Consider the following 23,733-nt stretch of genomic DNA (forward strand, 5'->3'; position numbering starts at 1 on the left):
CCTTGGCTGCCAGGCAGGACGCATCCTCCCCGGCGCCATCAACCACGAGCCAACGCTCCGGCTCAAGTAAGAGGAAGTCCGAGAACCCGGCGAAGCTTCTGGAGAGGCCCCGGTTGATCTCGAAGATTCCGGCAGAGGGGGAGCGAGGCTCGGACCCTCCCCCCAAGGTGAAGGCCCCAGGCGTCCAGAAGGTGACGATGGCCTTAATTCACCCTGCTAAGACCTCGATTGAGGATGTTGCCGCGGCCCTGGCTCAGCCTGTGGAGGCTACAACAGTGGAGGCGCCCTCAGGACCCAGAGTCTCCCTGCCACCGCGGAGGTAGTCGTCTTTCAGGCCCATTGAGAAGACCCCCACGAAGTCCTCGTTGGAAAAGGTGTGGGAGGGGCTGGTGGCCATCGTGGATACGGACACGACCTCTGAAGAAGAGCTCATCGAAGTCGTGGAAGAGGCCCAGCCCATCGGGAGGGATCCCGACGAGGGCGACGACGAGAGCGACGGGGTCGCCGACAAGGATCTTCAAGAGCCCTCGCGCCCGTCGTTTCCGGAACTGCAGGACACTTCGGCAGCCCTTTTGTCAGCGATTCAGTCCTTAGGTTCGGAGATAAGGACAAGGTTGCCCCTCCCCCCGACGGAGGTACCTGAGCCCGACCCAACGGGGGAACCGGAGCCAGGACCTTTGGGAAGTCCACCGCATAAGAGGAGGAGGACGCATCCTACGCCACCTCTCCCACCTCTGCCGCCTGCTCTGCCTTCCCCCGGTCTACTACCCACGGGGATGATACAGGCACGGACACGACTACAACAGGTACAGATGACGACGGAGGTGATGACGGGACTTGTCCCCCGTAGCCCCCTGCTCGGGCATCCCCGCCCGACGAAATTGGATCCTTTCATGCCATGATTTCCAGGGCATCCAAGCTCTTCCAGCTCTGCCCAGAAGAGAAGAAGGAAGGGTTCCTTTACCAACGGCGCAAGGCTAAAAGGAAGACGGTCCTCGCCGTACCGCTTCTTGATGACATCTGGAATGAGGGGCTCGCCCTCCTCAAGAACCCTGCCACGGCACCGGCAAAGAGGGACCGGTACGAGAAGAAGTACCGGGTCCCCGACGCTGCTCCCTTGTGCCTTCGGGCGCAACCTACCCTGGATTCGGTCGTCTCGGCGGCGGCAAAGAAGAAAGCTGGGGGGGCATCGGCCTCGACATCAACTTCCCCGCCGGACGGCGAGGGCAGGAAGTTGGACACGATGGGACGGCAGATCATCTCATCCGCAGCAACGACTATCAAGGCGGCCAACGCCCTGGCTATCGTAGCCCGCTACGACAGGGAGTTGTGGTTCAAAATCGCCCTTCTGTTGGACTTCCTTCCGGAAGCCAAAAGGGCTGAGGCCCTTGAAATCCTACAGGAGGGTGAGATTGCTTCGGACCACGGCATCACAGTGGCGACGGACATCGCCGACACCGGTTTCCGTCAGTTGGGCAACGGCGTTTGCTTGAGACGACGAGGATGGCTCAAGGCCACGGATTTCTGCCAGGACGTACAAACCAAGGTTTTGGACATGCCCTTCGACGGGAACAACCTGTTTGGGAAGGCAGTTGATGAGTCCCTTCAGGCCATCAAAACAGACACAGAGACTGCCCGGGCACTGGGAGTGCTCCAACAACGACGGCCGTCCTTTCGGAGCTCCGAAGGCAGACAAGGTGCCTTCAAGGGATCCGGCAGTGGCTCCTCCACGTACCGCCAAGCGGCAAGATCTTCGTCCCAGGAAGCCTACAGGGGACGCGGCAAGTCAGGTGGTGCCCGTCGTCGTCGACAGGGAGGTCAAGGAGGCAAGGTGGCCTCCAAACAAGATTGAACCGACCGTGGGGTCGGGCCCCCGCCGAAGCACTCCGGTGGGATGCCGGCTGGCGAGGTTTGTCAGCGTGTGGGAGTCCATCTCTACCGACCGTTGGGTGCTGGACGCCCTGGCCCAAGGGCACGCCCTCGAGTTTCAGAAGAAGTGCCCTCGCGTTCCACCCATGGCCAGGAAGGAAAATCACGTCCCTCAACTACTGTTGGAAGTAAGGGCGATGCTCAAGAAGGGTGCCATCGAGCTCGTCCCAAAGAGGCTTCGGGGCGCTGGAGTTTACTCAAGGTACTTCCTCGTAAAAAAGAAGACGGGAGGATGGCGCCCCATCCTGGACCTACGACGATTAAACAAGTACATCAAGGCACAGAAGTTCCCTATGGTCACCCTCCAGCACGTGCTGGGACAGCTGGAGGAGGGCGATTTCCTGTCGTCGTTGGACTTGGAGGATGCGTTCTTCCACATCCCCATTCTAAAAAGACACCGAAAGTTCCTCAGGTTCGTGGTCCAAGGGCGGCACTACCAGTTCAAAGCCCCCCCGTTCAGATTGAAGTCGGCACCCAGGGTGTTCACCAAGTGCCTCGCACCGGTGGTGGCGCGGCTGCACCTAGAGGGGATCCACGTCTACCCCTTCCTGGACGACTGGCTCATCCGGGCAGGGACAAGGGAGCTCGCCGTGGGCATACTGCGAAGACCGTCCAGCTGCTCACCGACCTGGGATTCTCCATCAACTTTCCAAAATCCCACCTGGTTCCGTCGCAAGTCGCCTTGCCGTCGGAGGAAAGGACCAGGACCATTCTGGGCAAGGTGCAGCGTCTGTTGGCCACGGACATGGCCAGGGTAAGATCTATCAAATCCATCCTCGGGATGATGTCCTCCTGCACTTATCTGGTGCGCCTTTGCAGGCTTCGGATGCGCCCCTTACAAGAGTTCCTCGACGCCCGCTGGGTCCAGTCGACGGGCAGCTTCGAGGACAGGATCCCTCTCAACGAGACGTTCCGTCAGGCGATCCGGTGGTGGGGTACCCGCTCCCATCTGTCGGCGGGCACAGACTTTCAGACCCCAGCTCACCAGATAACGGTGATGACGGACGCCTCCCTGGAAGGTTGGGGAGCGCACTCCGGAGATCTTCACGCGAGAGGCCTTTGGCTCCCGGAGGAGAAGTCTCTCCACATCAACATTTTGGAGCTCCGCGCAGTGTTCTGGGCCCTCGGGTCCTTTCTTCCGTCCTTCAAGGGCAAGGTGGTGAGGATCTTCACCGACAACACCACCACGATGTTCTACATCCGGAAGCAGTGCGGAACCAGGTCCCCTGCACTATCCAGGGAAGCCCAGGATCTGTGGCATTGGGCCGTCGCCCAGGGGATGTTTCTGGTGCCTCTTCATCTGGCAGGAATAAAAAACACGATCGTCGACTCACTCAGCAGGGAGCTGCGTTCGTGCCACGAGTGGGAACTACGCCAGGATCAAGTGGATCGACTCTTCCGACGATGGGGCGAACCCCAAATCGATCTCTTCGCGACGGCGACGAATTCCAAGTGCCGGAGGTTCGCCAGCAGGTTCCCCCAGCAGGTTCCCCCAGCCGAGGAGCATGGGCGATGCTTTCTCGTTCCCCTGGAACGGCCTATTTCTTTATGCGTTCCCTCCGCTGACGTTGCTGCTCCGGCTCATCAACCAGCTCAAGAGGTCCCGGTGCAGGATGATCCTCGTCGCACCGGCGTGGCCGAGACAGATCTGGTTCCCGGACCTTCTGGACTTGTCAACGTCCCCACCAGTCAAGCTACCGACGGACGCAGACCTTCTCTCCAGAGAAGGAGGCGCCATTCTTCACCACAACCCGGAGTCGCTGAACTTGCAGGCCTGGCTCCTGCAGCACTAGAGTTTGGAGGGTACGACATCCCGGCCGACTGCAGAGAGGTTCTTGCAAAGGCCAGGGCGTCCTCAACTCTCAAGTGCTACGGACATAAATGGAAGAGGTTCTCTGTCTGGTGCCGTGCACAGAAGATTAACCCTCTGCGGATTACGGCCCCTCAAGTACTGCCGTACCTACTGTCGCTGGCCAAAGCTGGACTGGCTCACGCCTCCATCAAAATACATCTGGCTGCAATCTCCCAATATACCAGGACTACGGGACGGGCGTCCTTCTGGTCTCATCGCATGGTGAAAGAATTCATGAAGGGACTATTCCGATCATTCCCGCCAGTGAAGGCTCCTGCCCCGGCGTGGGAGCTTAATGTGGTGCTGACCAGGCTCATGGGGGCCCAATTCGAGCCTATGCATTTGGCTCCTTTGAAGTTCCTGTCATGGAAGACAGCTTTCCTCGTGGCCATCACCTCCGCACGACGAGTGGGAGAGATCCAGGCCCTATCTTGCAAGCCTCCCTACTTGACTTTTCATGACACGAGGGTGGTGCTGAGGACACACCCCTCCTTTATGCACAAGGTGCCGTCGGACTTCCACCTCAACGAGCCCTTGGTGTTGCCAGTTTTCTTCCCGTCGCCTTTGTCGCTGGCCGAGAGGACTTTGAACTCGCTGGATGTAGCTAGAGCGCTGAAGTTCTACGTGGACCGCACAAAGTTTTCGGAAGACGTCGCAGCTGTTTGTGAACTTTGGGACTGTGAATCAAGGGAAGGCTCTCTCGAAGACTTCCATTTCCAGATGGCTCTCCGGCTGCATCATGCACTGTCACCGGTTGGCAAACCGACCGCTGCCCGGCCATCCGAGAGACCTTTCGACCAGAGCGATCGCTGCTACCACGGCGTTCCTGTCTGGTGTGCCCCTGCTGGACATCTGCAGGGCTGCGACGGGGAGGTCCACGCACACCTTCACAAGATTCTACTGCGTCGATCAGGACTCCAGGGAGGAGTCCAGGGTCGGCCAAGCAGTGCTGCACAACCTGTTCGCCTAAGGTGAGCCTGGTGAGGAGGTAAGAGTTGCTTAATGTTGAGTTGTTGTATCGCTTAATGTTGAGCCTGTTGCCACCTCCCGTGGTTGTGCATGTGTGTACTGCTATGTATTGTCGTATTCATGAGCATGTGAATCCATGCCAGACCCCATGCTGGAGAAGGAACAAGTTACTTACCTGTAACTGTTGTTCTCCAGCATGGGTCTGGCATGGATTCACATGCGAACCCTCCCGCCTACCCCTCTGCAGCTCTTCACTTGGTCATACTGCCACTTTACGTGCTACCAAATCTGAGGATGGCTGCCAGAGGCGGGGCTTAGGGAGAGGGCAGTCATTGGCTGGGGGCAGTATGACCCAGAGACCAGTGATTGGTTACTACTAAGAAAGACAGATCAGAAACGAAACTGCTACTGATTTTTTTCTATACCGAGGATTCCCAGCCTGACGACGGGGAATATTCATGAGCATGTGAATCCATGCCAGACCCATGCTGGAGAACAACAGTTACGGGTAAGTAACTTGTTCCATTCTTTACTTCCTCATCAGATTCTGTAAGGTTTATATACTTTCTTCCTTGGCTTCTCTTCTTGTCACGTCACCTCTACTTCATGCAACGTCACCAATCTCTTGCCTTCACCACTTCACACTTCTTCAGGAACCTCCTTTAAGAGACTGTCATTTCTCCACAGGTACATCATATAGGGCTTTCTCAATGGATATCTTGTTTCGCGAAATCTTCATGAGATAGGTACCATTATTGGCATTGTGAATGTTGCAACTTCCGGTTTCTAACATAGAGGCAAAATAGGGGCGGGATCTCCGGTAGAGGCATTTGGCTCCTCCTCTACACTGCCCCCTCTGGTTGATTTATCGAACACTCTTCCATCAGTCTTCACATCTAGACATCCTCATCTGAAAAAGTGCTAAAATCCTGCTGATTTTATATGGTCATCAACACTCCAGGTCATATCCATCTTCCCACATAGTTCTTGTGGTTTCTTGGATGCAGGAACTTTGTTCCTTCAGGTGCTAGAATACTCGCTTCTATATATTTTCTCATTTCTTCATCTGTCAATTCTTTGGGTCCAAACCCAGACTCAACATCGATCATGATCTTCATTCCTACTGCCTTCTTTGCTGTCTTCTTGCACTGTGTGATTAATATTCTGATCATACAGAATCCGAACATGATCAACATCAATAGTGCTGAGAGAAACTTGAAAATATTTGCCATCCATTGTAGAACCCATAAGAAGATTGATGCAAACCAGCTGTCATTTGCAATATCTTCTGTTTCATTTTCCATCTTGATGTGCAAATTCATTAGCAAATTATGGCCTCTATCAAGGTCCCATTTCCGTCACATCACGGCAGCTAGGAAACAGGCACAGTGTCTCCCAGTAAAAGAACGAGTCCTCTTTAAATCACTTGCCCTCACCCACAAGTGCATCCACCTCACTGCTCCACCTTACCTCTCTGAGAGCATTCACCCCACCAGATCGATTAGAATCTCATATGCAAACATGCTCACGATCCCTAGAGTCAAGAGAGCCAGAGCAGGTGGGGTCAGCTTCCCATACCTAGCAGTGCTACAATGGAATGTCCTACCACCCCCGTGCAAGCAGAAGTCTCCCACCTAGCATTCCGTAAAGCGATGAAAACTATGCTCTTTAACTAAAACTCACCCAAGATCGGAATTCCACCTGTTCTCACACCGAGGATAGTATACCAAGACACCTGCACAATATGTTTTAAGCTGAAATCTGCATCTAAATGATTGTATAAAAGGGTATAATGTTCTCTAACCCTTGAGTGTACTTCTGTATACCCGAATTATGTTATCTTCACATGTATATAACCCCTTTCTAACTAAGACTACCACAGGTAAAAGTGCTGCAATGCCTTTGGGCTGTATGTGCACTATACAAATGCAAAAATAAATAAAAGTAAACAAATAAAAGGTATGAATGTGCAACATGATTCTCCAATTTTGGCATAAACACCTCCATCCATTGCTGTGATCATGTCCAAGACATATCTGTTCTGGAGCGTCATCAGTCTTATGGCTCTCAATTCTTCCTTGATAGCATTGAATCCCTTTATGGTAGTGTTGCTCGTCTGCAGGAGCTCCCAGCGAGTGATTTGCAACCACTTTGCATTCGGCATCGACTGGATCCCTGGCATGAAGATAGTCGTGATTGCTGGGGCTATGATAAATTCAAAGCTAGACTATTGCAATAGTCTCCTGATGGGCACTTCTAAGAGCAACATCATAAAAATGCAAACTGAACAAAATGGAGCAGTCAGAGCAGTCTATGGACTGAGCCGACGTGCAAAGATTTCAGCAGCTTAGGAGGAAGCTTCATTGGCTTCCATTCGAACAAAGGATCACATTCAAGGGCACAGTCATAGTTTATAAATGCCTAGCTGGCATTGCTCCCAACTAGCTTGTCAAAAAAGGCACCTCTTAGAAGAGACCTCTGTTGTAATGGCAATCATGATTTACATCAACCACGCCAAAATCTTAAGAGTAGGTGGCTCAAACTTTGCCTTTTGGGCATCTTTGGTCTAGAACTCTCTGCCCTCTTTGGTTAGGAATAGTGTGTCTCTAACTGTGCTCAAGAAACAACTAAAGACACATCTGTTTGATGAGGGAGAAAATTAGGGAGATGCGAACCCTCTCTGCGCTTTACATACCAGTTTTAGCATCAGCTTATTTGTTATCTGTCTCTGAGCGCTATGGGCGATTTTGCGCTATACAAAAACAATAATAGATAGATAGAATACTGCAGCAGTTTGACTGAACAACCTGTGTTCATACGGAATAGAATCAAAAGCTTCTTTGGGCTTGGCTGAAAAGTAATTCTCCCTTTTTGTTTGATTAAGAAATGTAACGGATCTCCTCTTCCTCATGTGGGCATCAGCTTTTGGAAACTCTCCAATATTCAAGTCACTCTTCGGAATCACCAATCCTGGAACATGAATGAGCACTATTTAACACAGCCCTCCCCAGTCTTTGGGCAACTTCATATATGCTCTGGATCCACCGGCCCAGTATTGGTCCATTATCACTACTGTTCCATCCTTCATGTCTGGACCATCAAAAATTGTGATGCACTGCTGAATCATTCGAACCTTACTTGTGCCATTGTTTATGAAGCATAGCTCTGCACTTGCTAGAGGCACTATCTTTAACAGGCCTCCTTTATCATCAACCCCTGTCAGCAACTTTGCGATCTTTGGCCAATGATGTTTGCATTTATTCTCCGCAGTATCTATTACTGGCTCATAGTATCCTATAAATGTGAATGCGTTACATATAATCAGGCCTTCAGCCCATCCCTCTGCAGTAAGCACTTTTCCCTTGATTCACAGCTGAACTCTCTCCTTGCATCTTTGTATTTCTTTGTAGTTTTTTCCTTGACAATTGAGCTTTTTATTTTCTTCCCATCTGATTCCTTCTCCATTTATTCCAGGCTGTTCATATCTTATCACGTGATCTCTGGTTACTGGTCTCTCTTGTCTTTAAATCTTGCACATAATCCTCTTCTTCTGGAGCTGTCTTCTCAGTCACCCATACCAAGGATGCCGTTCGACCCTGGAACTGACCTCCAGGGTCCGCGTGCCAGGTGCATCAGGCAGTGAGCTTTCTGGACTGCTACTTCTAAAGCTATGAATATCTTGGAATTCCCCATGACATAAGGTATGAGAGCACAAACATAGCAACTCTCTTTGGACGTTCTCTCTCCCACCTTTTTCATGTGCTGATACCACAGGTTATTACCCAAGTGAGCTGTGATGTGTAGATAATTGTTTAATTCACAATGCTCTTCCCTTGTGCTTCCCCTGTGTTTCCCGCTTGCAAGGTGAGTGCTAGCATAATACTCAAGAAGTATATCAGTAATGGTCCTTCCTACAGGGCAGATCATCGATGGATTCGTTTTAGCAATAGGCAATCTCACATGAGCTACTGGTGTGGGGAAAATCACAAAAGGTCTTTGGTCTTTCAGTAACAGACAATTCTGTGAGAGTCACTGGAGTGGGAAGAATCAAAGGGACTTCTACCTTGCTTGGACCAATGAAGTAGACAGTATGGATTAGCAAAATCAGGAAAACAATGATAAATGCTGAACACGCATATAATATGCACCAATACATCAATCCCCACAATCAATGATTTTCCACACGTAGTTAAATTTGCTCAATTTCCAAAACAGTACCATTCTCGACAGTACTCATTGTGCCTGTATACTGTTTTAAGGAAGGAACATTTTTTTAAATCAGGTAACTCTTAAATGGTCAGGTAACTGCAGGATCTGTTCAACTATTGCCTCAAACAGCCTCCTCATCGCAGGGCCATTTTTAGGATCATGCAGGAAAGTGCATATATCAGTATTGCGCCCAACAAGAATAGGATAAACTCCAAGTATAAGAATGAAAACAGCGAGAAAGAGCCCATGGGTATCGGCATCTGTCAGGACCATTGATTTATCGAAACAGAAACTTGGTGAGGAACGAGTCTAGGAATTGCTTGTGTTTCCATTCGTCAAATTCAAACTCCAGGTATGGCATGTTTAGTATGTCTACTTTCTAAAGTCCAATTCAAAAGATTCCTGTGACTCAAGAACTGAGTTTGCATGCTTGCTATAATATCTATAAAGAGTGTCCGGCAAGAGCCACAGTCCAAATGCACACTTGCATTTATTTAATCAGCAACCTTAGCGTCCTTTTTCCTTGTCATCAGTCGGGTCTGCACATGCTGAACTTCTTCTCGTCTTGCTTCCGAATTGATAGTCGGGGGTACATTGGTCTCACCAGCGTATGGCTTTACATCATTTAAATGGATCCAGGTGCATCTCTCTTGGACTTTTACTGCTTAGGGAGCAATGTTTTCTACAATATAGGGACCACTAAAGCGTGGCTCATGCCACTTCCTGGTGGAATTACGTGCTAGGACTGGATCTCCAATACAAAATCTAGGTACATGTAATAATTCTGCAGCTCTGGTTGCTGAATGGTTTTCATCTGTGTCCTGAGAACGACCACCCCCCCCCCCCCGTGCGTTTGAGTTCATCTGAAATGACAGAGGTACTAGCGGTCATACATGTTAAAGAAGCACGTAACTCATTTCCTAAAATTTCTGCAGTCTTCTGGGCATCACTTCTACTCCTCGAAGGAGAAGACAAAGGTGTTCTCATTCGCCTCCCTGTTGTTAGCTCATGGGTTGTGAGGTGGTGGGCTGATACAGGCTTATTCCTTAATGCATATAAAGCAAGGAGCAGGCAATACAGCCATCCCTTCTTCAGTGTCAATTTTGAGTATTGCAATTCTCTCTTTAAGGAGACCGTTGAGTCTCTCACATACCCTGTTCGCTTGCTGGTGTTAAGCAAAAGAAAACTTGTGTTTTATACTTCATCATAGGCTAATCTGTTCAAATACCTCATTAACAAAATGGAGCCCATTGTCAGATCTCAACACCTCACACACTCCTCATCTGGGAAAGTCTTCTCGCACTAAAATCTTTGCTGCGCAAGTGGCATCAGGGTGTGTACAAGGACCTGCTTCGATCCACCTAGAAAAGGGACACACCACCACTATCATATACCTGTATCCACTACATACTTGCAGCATGTCAACATAATCAATATGTAAATGCTGAAAAGGACCGTTCGGTCGAGGAATCAGTCCTCTGATCGTTCGCAGGGTATGCCCAGCAGTAAACCTTTCATATATGATGCAGTTTACTACATAAAATGCAACGTGTTCTAACCGGTTCAGTATGAACCAGTCCTCCGCAATAGCTGCTGCAAGGCTTTCCCTAGTTACATGCGCAGGGTAGTGCAGCTGTTAAAGCGCTACCTTTAACAATGCTATCGGCATCACTGGCTTTCCAGTGTCACCATAAGGCTTCAGAGGGGGATAAAGAACATCTCCTTCATTTCCACAATTCCTGCTCTTCCTGTGGTACACTGCCTTGAACCTCCATCAACTGTGTCCTTGATGAATGATTAAACCCTTAATTTACTGTCCTAATCGTGAATACTTTTTCCTTTACATCTAGTGCATCAAATCTTGAAATATCTGGTGAATTTGCAACCCTTTTGGCCTCTTCGTCTGCAGCTTCGTTCCTGTGAGAGATAAAATAATTTTGTTTAGTATGTGCTGCACATTTAACTATTGCAATGGCTACTGGAAGTTGTAGTGCCTTAATAAGCCTATCCAATAATGTGTGTTGCAGTGGAGGGCCATCTGCTTGGAGGTAGCCCCTCCTTTTCCAACGTGCTAATCATACGTGCACCGTGGACGTCACATGGGCAGAGTCACTGTACACTATTACTTCCTACCCTGCATGATTTTCGAGCGCAACAATAAGCACCACTAATTCTGCTGCTTGCGCTGAAAAGTGAGACGGTAGTATTGCACTTGCTACCACCTCAAATTCACCATTTGCTCTGAATCTCACCACAGCTGAACCAGAATGCCTTTCCCCACTAGATTTTCGAAGAACCATCAATAAAAAAAATCTCCCCCCCCTGCTGATACATTTTCCGTTAAGTGGGGGATTTCATCATAGAATTCCTCATACTTTGCGCAATCATGCACATGCTCACCCTCTACCACAGGTTCGGCTACAAATGTGGCAGGGTTCACTATTTTACACCTGACTATTTTGATTGCTGGATTCGATATAACCACCTCATATGCAGAAGCTCTCTGAGATGTCAATGTACCCTTTGGTTTTTCCAAAATGACAAACTAAACATGATCAACAAATAATGTCATAGAACACCCCATCACAATACTTGTAGGCTTTTCGATTGCAAATATGGCTGCTGCCAGCGACTGTTCGCAAGGAAAGTGCCCTTTCATAACTGGATCCAGAATCCCACTGTAACATGCCAGAGGTTTATACCCTAACGTAGTCCTCTGCGTAAGCACTGCTGTCACGACTGTCCCATTTGTATGTAAAAAGAAAACTAACTCTTTGTCATAATTGGGAATTCCTAAAACTGGAGCTGTACAAATTGCTTTCTTCAGTTCTTCAAACCCTCCCTCCATTTCCTCAGTCCATTCATTTTTTTCCTTATTCACTTGTACTTTCTTCAGAGCCTGAAAAAGGAGTCTGGTGTATGAACTATAATCAAACACCCACGCTCTTACATAGTTGCATAATCCCAAAAACTGTTGCATGTGTTTTATCGTGTGCGGTTTTGCTGTTTTCATAATCGCCTCAGCTCTTTCAGGTGTGACCCTCTTCCCCTCATGTGAAATCAACTGGCCTATATATAACACTTCTTCTTGAAAGTATTGCAACTTCGCTTTGTATACCCTATATCCCTTTTCTGCTCGGATAGTCAGTAACTGAATCAAGTCTTGTCTACACTCATCTTTTGTTGTGCTACAAACCAAAATATCATATGCGTACAGTATCACAATGCTTTTCAAATCAATATTGCCTAAGTCCATCTGGGGGACCCTATTAAAGATCGATGGAGACCCAGGATCCTTGGGGCAAACAAGTGCTTTTCAGTCTAGTTTTTCGAAAAGTAAACGACTTAAGGTCTTGGGAGTCGTTATGCAACGGTATTGAGAAAAACTAATTTTTCAAGTCAATCACCGTAAAATAGTGTGCTTCTGCTGGGATATTACACAATATTGTCGCAGGATTCGGAACTAAAGGAAACTCTGCCTCTACAATCTAGTTAATCGGTCTCATATCTTGAATAAATCTCCACGACCCTCACTTCAATTTTTTATCGGATACACTGCTATATTACACAGTGACTCTGGCGTCACTAAGATACCTTGTTCCATCAGGGCTGAAATAGTCTTAAAAATACCCTCATCCGCCTCTCGAGACATGGGGTACTGTCTTGCGCGAGGTCAAATTTCTCTTGGCTTCAGCTTAATTTTAACCTCCCCTACCCCCTTCATTGGTCCTAGGTCATAGGGGCCTGTAGTACATAAAGAGTTTGGTACCTTTAACAAGTCTTCATCGAAAAAGGCAGGACGCTGCAGCACTATCACCATTCGCTGTGGGATCTCTCTTTTTTCTATTCTGATCCAATATGTAATACTCATCTCTAATAATACTTCATCATCTGAAGGATCATCTCTAAACATATCCTCGTCAGTCAGTCAATACCCTTCCCCTATGGCAATCACTGTCCTCCATGGCCTGCCCTCGTCATCGTTTCCTTTGAGCATGGCCATCTCCCCTCGCACTAAGGCTGTATTTAACTATAGGGGAATAGTCTGTGCCCCCTATTCGTCCATGGATATCTGTGACCTGAACAAAAATTAATTAGGTATTCTCATAATCTTTCCCACTAAGCCGGGTAGCCATGTCCGCAGAATGCATACACCATAAAGAAAAACTTCTGGCTCTAGCAGCATTCCTCGCAGAGCCATTTGTCCTGTAAATGTCAATATAAATTCCCCCACATTCATATAATGTATCCCTGGAGTAGAACACACTATGCCTTCATCAGTAAAAGAAATAGTCATATTAAGCTTCGTCATTAAATCTCGTCCTAGGATGTTAACTGGTGACTACCTTGAATATAATAATGGAACAGACATGTCACACTCTCCTATGGAGACTGGTAATTCGTCAGTAAAAGGAACTCGACTTGTAGCTCCAGAGAAACCTTGAGCATTCATGGCATTTCCTGACATTGGATATTTTCCCTCTTGTATACATGAACGAGTAGCCCCAGTGTTGACTAAAAAAGAAAAAGATTTGCCTCCTATCGTCACATCAACCCTTGGTTCCTTTTGGGGGTCTGGTGTCACTGATGGTACTGAACACATCAAGTCACCCTGTAAGCTGTCCTTTTGTGGGTACATGCATATCCCTGTACCTATAAAGGACTTCCTCCCACCACAGTGACACCCCCTACTCCATGTGTCAATAATTGTCCCCTGTTTGCATTCTGTTGCATTTGCATGGGTGCTTGTTGCGACTGTCCTTGCAGTGGATTCAATGGTGCTTGCTGTGGCTGCAATGCCTGTTGCATTTGCGGCGCTTGTGCTTGATAGACTGACCTTGGGCAAACCGTATTGTGAGCTATATACTGGAGGATATGCTGCCCCCCTTGAGAATTGCCCATTCTGTACTTACCCTTGGCTTCCAAACTTGCACGGAGTGTGCCCTGTCATGTCCAACATACAGGAGGAGCTCTTCTGATTTGTCCCCCTTGTACATTTTGATTATCATTCTGCATATTCTGAAACCAGCCTTGATTATTCTGAAAGCCACCCCTTCCTCTATAGCTCATTCTTCACCTTTGTGGCATAGGCCCATTCCCTCCTTGATCCATTTGCCGCTGACTATTCACCTGTGATGCACCCACTGCTTGCTGCATTCCAAATCCTTCTCCGCTTGTCAACACCGCCCCTTCTATGGCATATTTTGACAATTTCTTTTGAACTAACTTGGCTTCCTCAAGTTTTCTAGCATCTTCCTTCTTATTATTTTCCTCTTGCAACAGCCGACAGTGATGCACTATGGTCAACTGTATTTCTGCCCATAGCTTCACTTCCATTACCACTAGTTTCTTTTAGCTGTATCTGTACCTGTTCTGGCAATCCTTGACATAAAATGTGGTAGAATGCTGCCACTGTCTTCCTCCATGGTTCCTGCATTTCAAGAGTCCACCGTTCCTGAATACTTTGAATTGTAAGCAAGCGGATCTTCATCTTCTCTCATCTTACGTGCCATAATTGCACCCATATCTGATGTATCAGGATACAGTACCCTAATTGCACTCCGGACATCTGCTATAAAATTGTTAAATGTTGTTCCATTGTGCACTGTGTTTAGTGCTGTGACACTTGAGTATCCTGCTCTCATCCAAATGTATTCATCCCTTTCCCCAAGAATGACTGCTAGGAGACCCTTAATGTCCCATATCGCATTTTCTCTAGCTCATATATCCATTTTCCCACACCCGCCGTTAAACTGGGAAGTTTACACCTTAAATTATCCTTATCCATTTGTGACCAAGGAATATACTGTGGTCTGTCCCCTCGTTTCTCCAATAAAGGGAACTGTGTGAACCCAAATCCACAATCGGGTCCCATTGTCTTCCTTTCCATAGTGGGGACAATGGTTCCTGGTCACCTTCTACCTGACAATGATCTCAACTTGCTCGGTATACGTATTTTCATCAAAAAACCATCCATAGACTTTTTCCATCGAAATGTATTGATTGAAATACCTTTCCATCGAAATTAATATTCATTGGATTTTTTTCATTGAATTTTCGATGGCAAAGCATTTCAATGAGTGAACAATAAACAAAACGTGGGTTTGGGGGACTCCCCCACGCTTCCCCCCAATTAAAAAATAAACTCCACACAAGTTAGAGGGAGCTGTCCAGTGCTGAAATAAATTGTAACTGTATTGAATCAATTTCAGCACTGGACAGCACCCTCTGACTTGTGTAGTATTAGTGAACTATTTTAGGACTGTGGACTTTTATTGGGGATTGGGGGGGAACCCACCCATTAAAAAATAAGTGTCACGTGCAGGATTAGATTGGTACTTTTTGTACTCGACTTCAGTACTGGAGAGCTCCCTGTAACATTAAGTTCCAGCGACTTTACATGTAAAAAATGTAAAGTGTTTATATGACGAAACCCTATTCGATAAAAGGGTTTCGATGCATAAACAATTTACACTTTATGTATGGCAATTCGATGAAACATCTTTCAATAAAAAAGATTGGATGGAACAAGTCCTTGATAGAAATATTTCGATGGAAAGATATATAACCAGCCTGCTCGTATATGGTGGTGACTCTCCCTTCTCGCTATGTGATCCTTTAGGACGCTCTGGATATGCTGTACGATCTGGCGTCCTATCTTTAGGCTGCTCTAGATCAGAGCACCTTACTTCCTTGTCTGTCTGCAGACATCCTTCAGGCCGCATGAACTTCCTCCCTCTTCCCCACGGAATGTTTCTCTCTCTTCGTCTGACATGTCTAGCCCCCAGCTAGTGTGGCTCTCATCCCCTTCACCTTTATTTAAAGTCAGCCTGTCTTAAGATAGAGCTCTATGCTCAAGACCAAATAGGTCTCTCTCTCTCTCCACTCTGTGGGTGGAAGACTGTAGATTGATCTCCCTTCCCTTGGCCTCCCGATTTACTGCTTTCCCTTAAGTCTTGATAGACCTTATTGATCCAATTCCTGATACTCCTTTGTCAAAATTCTATTCAAGGGTTACCCTAGATGGCCATGACGTTACTCCCTGTTACGGGAGGAACGCCTCTATATTACCCCATGACATTACTAGACTCGGTTCCATCAATTCTATCTGAATGTGATCAATATCGCGCTCCCTCAGTCTCCTTCTTCGTTCCACTTTTACGTCGAATTCTCTTTCCTTTCTCGCTTTCCAACTCTTTCCTCTTCATGTCTTTTCTCTTCTCTTCTTTTGTTTGCTCTACGCTCATCTTCCCTTCGTCTCTGTATTCTTTTATCGCTCAATTTCTGTGCTTCCTCCTCTTCTCTCTTCCTTTCTTGCCTCTCGCTCTTTGAATGCTCTCTGCCTGTTGTCATACTCCCTTTGCCCCTCTGCCCTTTCCTTTTTCTTTTGTTGTTCTTCCTCATACATCTGTTCTCGTCTCTGCCTATTCTTTCTCTTATGCTCATCCTATTTCAGCTGCTTTTCTCGTTCTTTGTCTTTTCTGTCCTGCTCGTCTTGATCTTCCCTTTGCCTAACTTCCTCAATACTTTTTCCATCAAGCTTGAGCAATATCTGTCCGCCCATCCATTTGTTCTGTACGAGCGTTACCTCGTCAGCTTTATCCTTTTCTCCTTGCCATCTCCTAATTTCTTGTTCTATGTCTGTGTTTACATACAATCGTTTCTTTTCTCCTCCTTTGTCTGTAAGATCTTAAAGATCTCCTCCTTTCTTCTAGTCTCTTCTGGACTATTGTCACTGCTATAAGCAGGCAGTTCATATATCGGATTAGTATACCCTGTCGCTGCTTTTAGTTCCTTTTAACGGGTACAATCCTACATTCACTTCGAGGGAGGTAAGGGGAGCAGAAGGCTCAACACCGTCCTCCATACACTGAACACACATCTACTCCTCAGGCGGCGGGTCCTCCCGCTCCTCCTGATGCATTTTCCAGAGCTCTGAAATGGCTAACCTTTTCTCCAATTTCTTCCCTGTGTAAGCAGCGTGCAAGTATGTGGTCATATGTTGCAATACCCTTTGTGGCCATAGCATGAACATTTTGTCTGCTGTGCCCTTTACCCACTCCGCACTGTACTGTTGTAGCATAGGCATATGTTTTGGCAGAGTTTTATACAGATGCATCAGTGGAGTAATATCCCCCATTGTGACAAGTCTCAATTGACTGTCAATTCTTACTGTTGGTTACATAGATATGTTTCAGAAAAACAACAAATATGAGCACACTCCAGCCTTTTCCGCTCAAAGCCTCTATTTCTCAATTATCTCAACCTACTTTTCGGTTTGCGCCGACAATGACCTAAAATGGGCAGTAACTTTTTATCTTTACTCTCCGCCACCTTTTCATTTACCTTTTCATTTACATAATATACTACACACTGACAGACAGACTAGTCGACTTTTCACATATATACCATGGTACTCCTTTTCACCAAGTCCCTAAAATACTCTGATTGGAGTTTGAGTCATTCCCTATCATAAACCTGTTTATGTGCCGCCTATTTATACCCCAATTGGGGTTTGAAATGACTCCTCCTAGACCTGCCTTGAGGTAGGAAACCGGGCTCTATAAATGCTCCTCATATTTTAAATAACCCCTGTTACTTTTCTATTTTACCACAATCCCATTCTCTTATTTTGCCTGTCCCGTCAGTCTACTCACCATTCGCTCTTCAGCTCAAGGCCTTAGGTATCGTCTCCCCTCCTCTGATCGACCACCGTCGCCTTCCGTCAGCTCGAAGCCCGTTGAAACCAGCAAGGATTTCGTCAAAGAGGGACCCGTCCCACCTATATCAATCTTCTTGCAAGTATTCTATATCGGCCGCTCTCACAGGAAACCTCACAATCTTCCGGCTGGATGGTGGAGGGTGTCCGATCGTCTGAAACACTGGAAACCTACTGGTCGATGGGTCGTCTCAAACCATCCTCCCTCTGCTACCATGTGAACCCGTAGGCACTTTAAGCGAGGTAACAATATATGGGATGGATGGGGATGCAGAAGTTACTCTTAAACCAATAATAAAACTGACTCAGGAAGTTGGCAAAACGTAGCTTGTTTTATTTGCAATTGTCTAAAACAGGGAGTACCACGGACATCAACGGACGTCTCAGTATATTTCTCTCAACATGTTACATGAAAAAAACACATTTTTAGTAAAAACTTGTCATCATTGACGTCATACTACGTGGCAAAGTAAGAAAACCTAAGTTGGATTGTGCTTGGTCTATGGGGAACATTTAAGTATACTTTCTTTGGGGGATAGGATTGTGATCGGGTCTTTCTAGTCAGGTGGACAACTATGCCCACTCCTAGTGCAAGTCATCTTCAGTGTCATAATAAAACTCGGCACTCAGTGTTTTTCCACTGCATCTCAACAGGAGCTCGCCTTGCTTCTCACGTTCATTGTATCTTCTTAAATAGATAACCAGTTTCTTGGCTGCCTCAGCCCTTGACACTGGGACAAAGAACAGGTTGTATTGTGGTTTGTCTACGGGGAACATCTAAGTATACTTTCTGTGGGGGATAGGATTGTCATTGGGTCTTTCTATTCAGGTGGACAACTAGGAGCACCCCTAGAGCAAGTCATCTTCAGTGGCAAAAAATACACAAAGTTTAATTGGCTTTCAAACTATAGGGTTCTTTGCTACGTGGACCTCTAACAATTGGTTGGCATGCTTGTACCCTTCTGGAATATTCAACTTGCCAACAGCGCCCAAGCTGGTACCCCAGGTGTTTGTGGGTGGGCTTGACAATGCCTCCCCACCCATCGTCCATCATCACTCCTGCTGTCTGCCATTCGAATTGTCTTTGAACTCGGCCTTGCAAAGTATCACTGCGCCTGAGAATAGAAGGGCGTGTTAGCACAGTCTTATCTTCAGTCTCGATGTAGCTTGCCCAAAGTCCATTTCCATCTACCCCATGTGACAGGAAACTGTGTTTTAGCTCCTCCTTCGCCTTTAATACTATTAAATGAATAAAACTTGCCACTCCCAGTGTTTTTCAATTGGAACTCAACAGGAGCTCACCACGCTTATCACGTTCATTGTATCTTCTCGAATAGATAACCAGTTTCTTGGCTGCCCCAACCCTTGACAGTGGGCCAGACAACCTTCTTGATTCTTCCTTCGTCATCAGCTGTTTTTCTGTACTGCGCCACACTTTCAGCCTTTTTACAACTGAGGTCCTAGTTTGCTAAAATGCGACGTGGAACATCTAGATTCTATATACATATATATAATGGCGGCAACACCTGCAGTCTATTTACTACGTCTAGCCAGCCTTGCGTTTCAAAATCTGTACAATTTATAAAACGACTTGCATTTTCTGCAGTGCTTCTTCACACATGCAATCTTCATTCTGCACATTAAATGTTACTCAATTCTTTACTTCGTCATCAGATTCTATAAGATTTATATACTTTCTTCCTTGGCATCTCTTCTTGGCACGTCACCTCTACTTCATGCAACGTCACCAGTCTCTTGCCTTCAGCACTTCACACTTCTTCAGGAACCTCCTTTAAGAGACAGTCATTTCTCCGCATGTACATCATATAGGGCTTTCTCAGTGGATACCTTGTTTCGAGAATTCTTCGTGGGATAGGTACCATTATTGGCATTGTGTATGTCGCAACTTCCGGTTTCCAACATATAGGCAAAATAGGGGGCTGGAATTTCGGTAGAGGCATTTGGCTCCTCTTCTACAGAGGATAGAGGTTTCCTTTGAGGGAGACAAAAGGGTAAATGGGGCTTTAGTATGTAGGGCGAGAGGCACAAACATGATGCCATTATAGAGGTATTGGGATGGGAAGCAGGGGCAGTGGAGGTGCAGTGGGACGTTTGCGAGAGTAAGCAGAGGCCATGAGAGAAAGAAAGAGATGCCAGATAGGAGGAAGAGGGGTCCAGGGAACCTGATGGTTGGGGTTGCTTATTGTGTCAGATGATCTGGAGGTGTGGAAGGAGCAAGAGTGGTTCTGGGCCTACGACCTAGCAACCTGATTGGGCCAACCAAGAGTTGACCTTAGCCAGACTCCCTGTTGCCATAAATTCCAGTTATGTGGGACACCTGAGAGCCAAGGATTAGAGGGCTATGAGTGACTGGGTGAAGCAAGTCTGGGTGCCTAATCTGGGACCTTGATTAGTATTTGTGTCCGACTCACCTGAATTTGGTGACCAGTGCACAGGGTGATCTCCTTGGCTGGTGCAGGTTTGCTCTCTTAAACATAGTGAATTATTGGAGGTCACCTCTAGTTAATACCTCTGGTGGCCTAATAAACCATTCAGTGACCACCAAGAATGTATGTTAATGTTTTGTTGGGGACCAAGAGTTTTATACTAAGTGTGTCCAGGCATATGCCGTGATGCAAAATAATATTTGTAAAGGAAAATGGACCATCATTTGAATAAGACTTTAGCTGCCTGCACATTGCCTCAAGAATGAACAGAAACACAATTTAGTTGAACTATATGGAATAACGATTTCCCAATAAATATACTAAATGCCTTCACTGTCACCTTTTTAAAATAAGCCATGACACATAGTAAATGAATTTAAGTCTCATTCAACCATACCTACTGTTATAGTTTTGTTCCTGGACTGATTTTTTTTCCAAAATAAACCTTCTCACATTGCATAAACAAGATTGTGGACAAACATGATTTTCACTAAGAACCCCCTTTGTTCAATGTGTTAACTAATTTTCGTGCTACATGCTTGATGGCAGTGTGGAAACTGCTGGTAGGGGACAGTTCAGTATGGTGAAATCTATCATTTTCAGCTCTGCCATTTTCCTTTTCCTTTCAGAGCTCTAGATGACATCACAGAAAGCATCAAAGAGCTTCAATACTATAAAGAGCACATCTTCCAAAAGAATTCCGAAGACAAAAAGAGAAAAATCTCAGAAAATGGAGAAAACAAGAAGAATGAGAGTTGAAGCGGTGGTGGCCTCCCCCAAACCTGAGTGGACTTCTTTCTGTAATTCTTAAGCAGTTCTTAATCAATCAGACAAGTGAACGTGAAGCAACCAAAAGATGACATTGCAAATGTACAGTTAAAGTTCTTGCTGCATGAGGAGCAAGCATCACTGCCTAACATTTTATAAATGCCCAGAATTTGCCCCAAGTGTACAAGGAAAGTCAAAGGTTATGCTTTTTCAGCATCTCCTAACAGGCTTTTACCTCAAAATTCACCTGGCTTTCCCCAAGATTTGCCTGGTTAATTATGCCAAAGGATTTAATTGGTTTTGGTTTTATCTGAGAGAAACTTGATTTGGCCACGCCATGAACTGGTGGTGTGAGTTTGTGAGTCATTCCACTAACACAGAACAGATGTCTAGATCTTCCTGCCTCATGGTGCATCTTAATCTCCTCATGCTAGCCTTTCAGTGGTCTACTGTGATATATCTATATTTGGCGGCTTGATTGGGATGTCATTTAAAAGGACAAGATGTAGGGCCCGGAAGGAAGAAATATGTTGATTGTATTAGCCAATTTCCTCTGTGTATGGTTTTATTTGCAGTTTTTCCAGTGCAAACCTCTCATTCCATTTCATTCTTTTGGTAGTGCCACCGTCAAAGTTGCTTTTTGAAATGTTCTTGTATTAGAACTGAAATTAAGAGTTGATTTGTTTTAGGTATTTTATACAGCAGTAACATGGTTTGACAAACTGTTCTATAAATCTTAATTTGTCTTGGATTGCAAAACTGTGCCTTAATCTGCCGTTTAATAAATACCCTATGTTAACAAGAAATAAAACAGACTCTTGTAAAGGTAATAATAAACTTATTTTGGTAAGATGTTTGGGGGTTTCTGGTCCTGCCCTACTTTTGAGCCCAATCTTCACTACTGCATAGTGACATCGCTGATGCAGCAGAACAGCACTCCTTCATTTTAGAATTCAGTGTTTCTAGCAATAATGAGTTTCTCAGTACAATCTGGTCTTTAGACTCACTATTCCAGCATTCAGCATTTCAAGCAAGGAATCATTTCTCAGTTCACTGAAGACTTTACCACATAGTTTGACAGGCATGCTTTCCCCACACAGTACTACACATCTCCACTTAGCAATGCCAATGTGCGTGTGGCTTCTTATCAAAATATATATATGGTTTTACTCTTTGGCCCATCTTTCTCAGTATTCTGACCTTTCCTCTGTGGGTTCAGGTTCCTTTGTTGAACTCTTGCCGGTGTTTGTGTCTAGATCCCTCTCCTTGGCACTTGTACCTCGCTTCTCTAATACCTCTGTGACATCCTGGTCGCCTTCTGTTCCACAAGGGTAATTACCACATGCTTGCAGCTTCCAGGTTTGACTACAGGTCTCGTTCCATGAATTATCACCTACATTTTTAGCAACCATGTAATGGGATTATCTGCCTCTTTCTTTGCTGATCCTATAGCCGTCTTCTAAATGCAGTTTAATGGCCCTTTACTCACAGGAAAACGTTTTTTATAATGTAAACTTTATTTTGCATTTTTTTGCATGCACTTCACAGTTGCAGGTGATACATTGTATTGCGCATCTTTCCTTTTATATGCATGCAATTGACCAATCAACTAAAACAAAAGAAAGGGAAGGCATACCGATTTCAAGAACCCAAACCATTGTCCTCCTTAGCTCCACCCCAGAAGAGGCCATCTTTAGATTTTTACTGCATGTTTTCATGTTGGGAGGCCTTTTGTTTTGCTCCTTGAAATCTTTTTGTGAGAAATCTTCATAGTGACTACCAGGGGCAGGAACCCGTTGCTGGTTGAGATCCAGCCCATAGTCGGATCTCCAGACCCTTCGAAGCTACAGTCTCGGACTTGGCCCTTCACCATGCACCATGATGGAAGCCACCACCAAAAGCCTTTTCAGGGCCTGCTCGAAGTACGGCCTGAAAAACATCTTCGTCGCAGATAAGCATCAGAAATGCATTTACTGCCCACATCCAGATCACGATGCAGAGGGCTGTTCCATCTGACTTTTTTTTTCTTCTAAAACATGTAAAGATCGTCATAGAAGGTTGGTGGCCTGGTTTGAAGACGGTGCAAAGGCCTCTGACTAGGCCTCAATGCGTATTCATGCCTCGGCAAGGGTCGGCAATTCCCGTAGAGCGTACTCCCTCTGCTAAGATGTCAACATATTTTGAGGACACTTCCCTGAGGAAGATACCAAAAATGGTAAAATTATATCAAGCTCCTTCCACGTCTTCGTCGACGATTCCCGCAGCTGTGGCACCTAGGACCACTGTAGTGATGACAGGAGCAGCGCCAGCTCCTTCGTCTGTAAAGAGGCACTCAACAACTACTTCTCCATAGCCGGCTTCTTCAACGACAGGCTGTCCACTGGTCAAGCACACCCGTCACATTAGTTTACGAGACCTAAATAATCATTGTCGAGATCCTCGTCGATGGCTCCACCAGTGACCATCTTGTTGATGACCACCTTGATTCCTGCAGCCTTGGCTTTCACCCCATCGACAGCCTTGTTGATACAGACTACCATTTCAATGGCTCTTGCTCCCGTATCCAGGGTGGCTTTGCACCGAGACCTCCTGCCGCACTATTGGCTACAGTCATATGAGCAGCGGCTCTGTTGACGTCACCACAGGCTCCAGTAATTGCGTCCTTCACCAGGGGTCGAGTGTGGACAGGGAGATGGCTCCAGCTCTCTCCTTCCTTCCAAAGTCGACCAAGATCTATCCCCTGTTGGGACCTCCTAGGACATCACCTCCTGCTGCAATAATGCAATACTATAGCCTTTATGACGATGAGCTGCCAGAAATGTTTTACTCTGACCAAGAAA

At 46.4% G+C, this 23,733-nt stretch overlaps 1 protein-coding gene across 1 annotated transcript in view; it reads left to right on the forward strand.

Moving 5' to 3' along the window:
• Positions 1 to 21,749, forward strand: part of REXO2 (RNA exonuclease 2) — a 466,300-nt gene extending 444,551 nt beyond the window's left edge. Inside the window, exon 7 of the mRNA XM_069614529.1 lies at positions 20,755 to 21,749. Within this exon, the coding sequence (XP_069470630.1) occupies positions 20,755 to 20,884 (130 nt within the window). The 3' untranslated portion in view covers positions 20,885 to 21,749. The remainder of the gene's footprint in view (positions 1 to 20,754) is intronic.
• The last annotated feature ends 1,984 nt before the right edge of the window (positions 21,750 to 23,733 follow it).

Source organism: Ambystoma mexicanum, chromosome 9 (assembly GCF_040938575.1).
Source record: "Ambystoma mexicanum isolate Mex_15411 chromosome 9, UKY_AmexF1_1, whole genome shotgun sequence".
In the NCBI taxonomy this organism is placed as follows: domain Eukaryota; kingdom Metazoa; phylum Chordata; class Amphibia; order Caudata; family Ambystomatidae; genus Ambystoma; species Ambystoma mexicanum.